We start from the raw sequence: 8,885 nt of genomic DNA on the forward strand, positions 1-8,885 counted from the left end.
CGGGGACACCCCGGGGACACCCCGGTGACACGGGCAGGGCCGGGGGGGGGGGACACCTGGGGACACCTGGGGACACCTGGGGACACCCGGAGGGTGACGTGGGAGGGGGCGCGAAGGGGTTGGGGACACCTGGGGACACTTGGTGACAAGGTGGAGGTGGGACGCCCCTGGGGACAGCAGGGACACCCCGGGGACACCCCTGGGACATCCCTGGGGACACCTGGTGACAAGGGGGGGGGGGACGACACTTGGTGACACTTGGTGACAAAGGGACACTTGGTGACACCCCTTGGGACAGCAGGGACACCCCTGGGAACACCCTTGGGGACAGTGGGGACACCTGGTGACACCTGGTGACAAGGGCGGGGGGGACACCCTTGGGGACACCCCTGGGACACCCCCGGGACAGGGGTCAGGAGGATTTGGGGACCCCCCCCGGGGGGCAGGGGACACCTGGGGACACCTGGGGACACCTGGGGACAGGGTGGGGACAGCAGGGCCGGGGTTTGGGGACCCCCTTGGTGACACCTTGGGGACCCCCTTGGTGACAATTTGGGGACCCCCCTGGTGACACTTTGAGGACCCCCCTGGTGACAATTTGGGGACCCCCCTGGTGACACTTTGGGGACCCCCTTGGTGACACTTTGGAGACCCCCCTGGTGACAATTTGGGGACCCCCTTTGGTGACACTTTGGGGACCCCCCTGGTGACAATTTGGGGACACCACGGGTGACACAGGGGGGGGGGACACTCAGTGAGGGGGTTTGGGGACAATTTTGGGTCAGGGGGACACTCGGTGACAGCGGTCGGGTGGCTTGGGGACACCAGGGACAGGTTTGGGGTCCCCCAAATTTTTGGGGTGACCCTGAGACCCCCCCCCAACAAATTTAGGGGCTCCCCAAAATCTGTAGGACCCCCCCAAAACCCCAATTCTGTTACTCCTGAATATTTACGGGGACCCCCACATTTTTTAGGGTCTTCTCAGACCCCCAAATTTTTGGGGTGTCCCCAACCTTGAGATTCCCCAAAATTTTCGGGATCCCCCCACTCCAGGACCCCAAAAAATTCAGGGGTTCCCCAAATTTTTGGGGACACCAAAAAACTCCCCAAAGGTGTCCCCAGCCCTGGAGAACCTTGGGGTTCCTCCAATGTCGTAGAACCACGGTGGGACCCCCAAAATTTTGGGGTCCTCCAATGTTGTAGAACCCAAATATTTCAGGGTTCCCCAAATTTTTAGAGCTTCCCATTGGACCCCCAATAATTTTGGGGTTCCTCAAGAGTTTTGGGGTGTCCCGGATGCTGAAGGACCTTGAGGTTCCTCTGTAGGTTCACCTTCAAGGTTCTTGAGGGTTCCCCAAATTTTTAGGGACCCCCCCCAAGAGTTTTGGGGTCCCCTGAACTTGTAGGGACCCTCCAGAAGTCTTAAAAACCCCAAAACATTTTGGGGTCTCCCCAACCCCGAAGAACCTTGGGGTTCCTCCAACGTTGTAGAACCACGGTGGGACCTCCAAGATTTTGGGGTCTTCCAAATTGTCAGACCCCAAATATTTTAGGGGCTCCCCAAATCTTTAGGGTCCCATTGGATCCTCCAACAGTTTTGGGGTCTCCTGAACTGGTAGGGACCACCCACAAGTCTCAAAAACCCCAAACCCTTTTGGGGTGCCCCCGGCTCTGAAGGACCTCGAGGTTCCTCCAACGTTGTAGACCCCAACTATTTCAGGAGTTCCCCAAATCTTTAAGATCCTGTTGCAACCCCCAAGAGTTTTGGGGTCCCCTCACTTGTAGGGACCACCCACAAGTCTTAAAACCCCAAAACCTTTTGGGGTGCCCCCGGCTCTGAAGGACCTCGAGGTTCCTCCAACGTTGTAGAACCCCAAATATTTTAAAGATCCCCCCAGATCTTTAAGGTCCCATTGGTCCCCCCCAAGAGTTTTGGGGTCTCCTGAACTTGCAGGCACCCTCCAAAAGTCTTAAAAACCCCAAAATCTTTTGGGTCACCCCGAACCCTGAATTCCTCCAAGGTTGTGGACCCACGGTTGGACCCCCAGAAGTTTGGGGTCTTCCAACGTTGTAGACCCCCAATATTTTAGGGGTCTCCCAATCTTTACGGTCCCATTGGGACCTCCAAGACTTTTGGGGTCCCCTCAACTTGGGGGGACCCTCCACAAGTCTTAAAAACCCCAAAACCTTTTGGGCATCCCCAACTCTGAAGAACCTTGAGATTCCTTCAACCCTGTAAACCCACTGTGGGACCCCCAAAATTTTGTGGTCCTCCACAAAAACCCACGTTTTAGACCCCCAATATTTTGGGATTCCCCCAATTTTTAGGGTCCCATCGCGACCTCCAAGACTTTTGGGGTCCCCTCAACTTGGAGGGACCCTCCACAAGTCTTAAAAACCCCAAAACCCTTTTGGTCTGCCCACAAACCCTGAGGAACCTCGAGGCTCCTCCAACGTTGTAGACCCCAAATATTTTAAAGATTCCCCCAGATCTTTAGCATCCCATTGGTACCCCTAATATTTTAGGGGTTCCCCCAAATCTTTAGGATCCCATTGGGACCTCCAAGAGTTTTGGGGTCTCCTGAACTTGCAGGCACCCTCCAAAAGTCTTAAAAGCCCCAAAACCTTTTGGGTCACCCCCAACTGTGAAGAACCTCGAGGTTCCTCCAACACTGTAGACTCCAAACATTTCAGGAGCTCCCCAAATCAAAAATCCAAGGGTTTTGGGGTCACCTGAGCTTGTAAGGACCCTCCAAAAGTCTTAAAACCCCCAAACCCTTCCGACCCACCCCCAGCTCTGAAGGACCTTGAGGTTCCTCCAGCGTTGTAGAACCCCAAACATTTTAAAGATTCCCCAGAATATTTAACACCCCATTGGGACCTCCAAGAGTTTTGGGGTCTCCTCAGTCGGTAGAGACCCTCCAAAAGTCGTAAAACCCCCCAAGCCCATTTGACCCGCCCCCGGCCCCGCGTCCCCCCCGCCGCCGGCGTCCCCCCGCGGCCCCCAGGCTGCCCTCGGTGCCCTCGGCCCCGCCCGTGCCCCGGCGCTCGGGGGGCGTCCCGGCGGGCATGGCGGAGCCGCTGGGCTGCTGCGAGCGCGTGGCCATCAACGTGGCCGGCCGGCGCTTCGAGACGCTGGTGCGGACGCTGCGGCGCTTCCCCGACACGCTGCTGGGCGACCCCCGGCGCCGGCGCCGCTTCTTCGACCCCCAGCGCCGCGAGTACTTCTTCGACCGCCACCGCGGCGCCTTCGGGGCCGTGCTCTACTACTACCAGAGCGGGGGGCGCCTCAGGAGGCCGCCGGACGTGCCGCTGGACGTGTTCCTGGAGGAGATGAGGTTCTACCAGCTGGGGGACGAGGCCGAGGAGCGGCTGCGCGAGGCCGAAGGGTTCTCGGTGGAGGAGCCGCCGGCGTTGCCGCGCGGGGGGCTGAGGAGGAGAGCGTGGCTGCTGTGCGAGCACCCCGAGAGCTCGCCGGCCGCCAGGGTGGTGGCGCTGCTGTCGGTGCTGGTCATCCTGGTGTCCATCGTGGTGTTCTGCCTGGAGACGCTGCCGCAGTTCCGCGCCGGCGCCGACGGGGAGGTGAGCGCGGCGGGGATCGGCGGTGGTGGGGTCGTTGGTGGTATCGCCATCCTCGTCATCCTCGTTGTTCTTGGTGTCACTGTCACCATCCTCATCATCTTCAGTGTCCTCATTGGGGCCATCCTCATCCTTATCATCTTCAGTGTCATTGTCACCATCCTCGTCATCCTCGTCATCCTCGTTGTTCTTGGTGTCATTGTCACCATCCTCATCATCTTCAGTGTCATTGTCACCATGCTCATCATCCCCATCATCTTTGGTGTCATTGCCACCATCCTCATCCTCATCTTCAGTGTCCTCATTGGGGCCATCCTCATCCTCATCATCTTCAGTGTCATTGTCGCCATCCTCATCATCCTCGGTGTCATTGTCACCGTTCTCACCATCCTCATTGTTCTTGGTGTCATTGTCACCATCCTCATCCTCATCGGTGTCATTGTCACCATCCTCATCCTCATTGTCCTCATCATCCTCATCATCATTGGTGTCATTGTCGCCATGTCCGCATCCTCATCACCTTTGGTGTCACTGTCATCCTCATCATCCGCGGTGTCATTGTTACCATCCTCATCATCCTCATCATTGTCCTTGGTTGTCGTTGTCACCGTGTCCTCATCACTCTCATCATGCTCAGTGTCATTGTTACCATCTTCATCATCCTCATCATCCTCATCATCCTCATCATCTTCAGTATCATTGTCGCCATGTCCTCATCATCCTTGGTGTCATTGCCACCATCTTCATCCTCATCTTCAGGGTCCTCATTGTGGCCATCCTCATCCTCATCATTGTCGGTGTCATCACCATCCTCATCATCGTCATCACCTTTGGTGTCATTGTCATCATGTCATCATCCCCATCAATCCTCGGTGTCATTGTCACCATCCTCATCATCCTCATCATCCTCATCATCCTCATCATCCTCATTGTTCTTGGTGTCATTGTCACCATCCTCATCACCCTCAGTGTCATTGTCACCATCCTCATCACCCTCAGTGTCATTGTCACCATCCTCATCACCCTCAGTGTCATTGTCACCATCCTCATCCTCATCTTCAGTGTTCTCATCATGGCCATCCTCATCCTCATCATCCTGGGCATCACTGTCACCATTCTCATCGTTCGCGTCTTGCTTGTTCTGTGTTCTCATCGTGGCCATCTTCATCCTCATCATCCTCAGTGTCATTGCCACCATTCTCATCATCCTCATCACCCTCATCATCTTCAGCGTCATTGTCACCATCCTCATCCTCATCTCCCTTACTCTCAGTGTTCTCATCGCGGCCATCATCATCATCCTCATCATCCTCATTGTTCTTGGTGTCATTGTCACCATCCTCATCGTCTTCAGTTCATTGTCACCATCCTCATCATCCTCGGTGCCGTTGTCACCATCTTGATCATCTTCATCATCCTCATTGTCATTGTCACCATCCTCATCATCCTCGGTGCCGTTGTCACCATCTTGATCATCCTCATCATCCTCATCATTCTCAGTGTGATTGACACACAATATCCTCATCGTCCTCGTCATCTTCGGCGTCATCGTCACCATCCTCATCATCCTCATTGTTCTTGCTGTCGTTATCACCACCCTCATCATCCTCAATGTTCTTGGTGGTGTTGTTACCGCCTTCATCATCCTCACCATCTTCAGTGTCGTCACCACCCTCGTCCTCATCATGGCCATCCTCATCATCCTCATCATCCTCATCATCCTCATCACCTGGTCTCCAACCCCATCAACCCCTCTGGGTGGTGGATCTGAGGCTCTGGGTGGTCTCCAATCCCCAGTAACCCATATTGGGTGGTCTCCAACCCCATTATTCCATATTTGGGTGGTCTCCAACCCCCATCAACCCCTCTGGGTGGCGGATCTGAGGGTCTGGGTGGTCTCCAACCCCTGTTAACCCTCTCTGGGTGGTCTCCAACCCCCATTAACCCATATTGAGTGGTGGATATGAGGTTCTGGGTGGTGGATCTGAGGGTCTGGGTGGTCTCCAACCCCCATTAACCCATATTGGGTGGTGGATCTGAGGAGCTGGGTGGCAGATTTGGGGTCTGGGTGGTCTCCAACCCCCATTAACCCATATTGAGTGGTGGATGTGAGGTTCTGGGTGGTGGATCTGAGGGTCTGGGTGGTCTCCAACCCCCATTAACCCATATTGGGTGGTGGATCTGGGTGGTGCATCTGAGGTTCTTGGTGGTCTCCAACACCTGTTAATCTCTCTGAGTGCTGCACCTGAGGGTCTGGGTGATGGATCTCGGGGGCTTTCTCCACCTCCTCCTCACCACCCACCTCTCTCCTCTCTCCCCACAGCCCCCCTCGCCCACCCCCACCCCCACCACCAACACCAACACCGCCTCCCCACCACTAACCCATTTTGGGGGTCTCCAACCCCATTAACTCATGTTTGGGTGATGGATCTGGGGGTCTGGGTGGTCTCCAACCCCTGTTAACCCATTTTGGGGGTCTCCAACCCCATTAACTCACGTTTGGGTGGTGGATCTGAGGGTCTCCAACCCCCAGTAACCCCTCTGGGTGGTGGATCTGGGTGGTGGATCTGGGAGTTTTGTGCTGAATTTCGGATGTTTCCTCCACCTCCCCCTCACCGCCCACCTCTCTCCTCTCTCCCCACAGCCCCCCTCACCCACGCCCACCCCCACCACCACCACCGCCACCACCACCACCACCACCAACACCACCTCCACTCCCCCTCCGCACCGCTCGGGCCTGACCGACCCCTTCTTCCTGGTGGAGACCATCTGCATCTGCTGGTTCTCGCTGGAGCTGCTGGTGCGCCTGGTGGCCAGCCCCAGCAAGGCGGCCTTCTTCCGCAGCGCCATGAACCTCATCGACCTGGCGGCCATCGCGCCCTACTTCATCGCGCTGGGCACGGAGCTGGCGCGCCAGCGCGGCATCGGCCAGCCCGCCATGTCCCTCGCCGTGCTCCGCGTCATCCGCCTCGTGCGCGTCTTCCGCGTCTTCAAACTGTCCCGCCACTCCACCGGCCTGCAGATCCTCGGGCAGACCCTCAAGGCCAGCATGAGGGAGCTGGGCCTGCTCATCTTCTTCCTCCTCATCGGCGTGGTGCTCTTCTCCAGCGCCGTGTACTTCGCCGAGGCCGAGGACGCCGCCACGGCCTTCACGTCCATCCCGCAGGCCTTCTGGTGGGCCGTGGTCACCATGACCACGGTGGGCTACGGGGACATGGCGCCCGTGACGGTCGGCGGGAAGCTGGTGGGCTCGCTGTGCGCCATCGCCGGCGTGCTCACCATCTCGCTGCCCGTGCCCGTCATCGTCTCCAACTTCTCCTACTTCTACCGGCGGGAGCTGCGCGGCGAGGAGGGCGGGCAGGTGGCGCCGGCCTCGCCCTGTCCCCACCACCCCGAGGGCCCCGGGGACGCCGCCGAGAGCCCCAAGGAGGGCGGGGGGCGCCAGGAGGGCTGGGGGCTGGACGGGGAGGCGGGGGGGGGGGGACAAGGGCTGGGCAGGGGGGAGGCTGGTGACCGAGGTGTGAGGGGGGGATTGGGGGGGGGATGGGGGGGGACTGGGATGGACTGGGATGCACCTGGATGGACTGGGATGGACTGGGATGGACTGGGATGCACCTGGATGGACTGGGATGGACTGGGATGGACTGGGATGGACTGGGATGCACCTGGATGGACTGGGATGGACTGGGATGCACCTGGATGGACTGGGATGGACTGGGATGGACTGGAGTGCACTGGGATGGACTGGGATGGACTGGAGTGCACTGGGATGGACTGGAGTGGAGTGGAGTGCACTGGGATGGACTGGGATGGACTGGAGTGCACTGGGATGGATTTGAGTGCACTGGGAGTGCACTGGGATGGACTGGAGTGGAGTGGAGTGCACTGGAATGGACTGGAATGGACTGGGAGCGCAGTGGGATGCACTGAGAGTGCACTGGGAGTGCACCTGGATGGATTGGAGTGCACCTGGCTATACTGAGATGGACTGGGAGTGCACTGGGATGGACTGGAATGGACTGGGGTGCACTGGGATGGATTTGAGTGCACTGGGAGCGCACCTGAATGGACTGGGAGTGCACTGGGATGCGCTGGGATGGATTTGAGTGCACTGGGATGGACTGGGATGAACTGGGATGGACTGGAGTGGACTGGGATGGACTGGGAGTGCACTGGGACTGCACTGGGATGCGCTGGGATGGATTTGAGTGCACTGGGATGGACTGGGAGTGCACTGGGAATGCACCTGGATGGATTGGAGTGCACCTGGATATACTGAGATGGACTGGGAGTGCACTGGGATGCACTGGGAGTGCACCTGCGCATACTGGGATGCACTGGGATGCGCTGGGATGGACTGGGAGTGCACCAAGATGCATTGGAATGGAGAAGGATGAACTGGGCCCGTACTGGGAGTGCACTGGGAATGCACCTGGATGGATTGGAGTGCGCCTGGTTATACTGGGATGAACTGGGATGCACTGGGGTGCACTGGGGTGGACTGGAATGCACTGGGGTGGACTGGGATGGGCTGAGAGTGCATCTGGGTGAACTGGGATGAATTGGGATGCACTGGGAGTGCACCAGGATGGACTGGGACGGACTGGGATGGACTTGGAGGGCACCTGGATGGACTGGAATGAACTGGGAGTGCACCGGGATGGACTGGAGTGCACCATCACATACTGGAATGAACTGGGGTGCACTGGGAGTGCTCCTGGATGGACTGGGATGCACTGGGAGTGCACTGGGACTGCACTGGGATGGACTGGGATGCACTGGGAGTGCACCTGGACGGACTGGAATAAATGAGGATGAACTGGGAGTGCACCAGAACAAACTGGGAGTGCACCAGTGTGAACTGGAACCAATGAGGATGAACTGGGGCTGCACCAGAACAAACTGGGGGACACTGGGATGAACTGGGGGTGCACTGGGGTGAACTGGGAGTGCACCAGGACAAACTGGGACACCGGGCAATAAAGGTGACACTTGGTGACACGGTGGGGTCACGGGGGGGTCATGGGGGGGGTCACAGAGGGGGTCACGGGGGGGTCCCAGTGCCCCTCAAACCCCTCCCAGTCCCTCCCAGTCCCTCCCAGTCCCTCCCAGTGCCCCCCAGTCCCCTCCGGTTCCCCCCCACCCCTGGAGGACCCACCCCGTTCTCCACCGCCAGGGGGCGCCGCGGTGCCGCTCAACCACCGGAAGCGGCGGCGTAGCAAGACCGGAAGTCGCCTCACAGACATCAAAGGGGGCGTGACTTGTCCCGCAAAAGGCGTGGCCTAGAAAAAGTGGGCGGGGTTTAA

At 58.3% G+C, this 8,885-nt stretch overlaps 1 protein-coding gene across 1 annotated transcript; it reads left to right on the forward strand.

Moving 5' to 3' along the window:
* Nucleotides 1-985: 985 nt before the first annotated feature.
* KCNA7 (potassium voltage-gated channel subfamily A member 7) lies at nucleotides 986-8,865 on the forward strand. The gene is made up of 3 exons (XM_058822715.1): nucleotides 986-3,582; nucleotides 6,224-7,028; nucleotides 8,756-8,865. Exons 1-3 carry the CDS (start codon nucleotides 3,070-3,072, stop codon nucleotides 8,863-8,865), a joined length of 1,428 nt encoding a protein of 475 aa, XP_058678698.1. The 5' UTR covers nucleotides 986-3,069.
* The last annotated feature ends 20 nt before the right edge of the window (nucleotides 8,866-8,885 follow it).

Source organism: Ammospiza caudacuta, chromosome 34 (genome assembly GCF_027887145.1).
Source record: "Ammospiza caudacuta isolate bAmmCau1 chromosome 34, bAmmCau1.pri, whole genome shotgun sequence".
NCBI lineage: Eukaryota > Metazoa > Chordata > Aves > Passeriformes > Passerellidae > Ammospiza > Ammospiza caudacuta.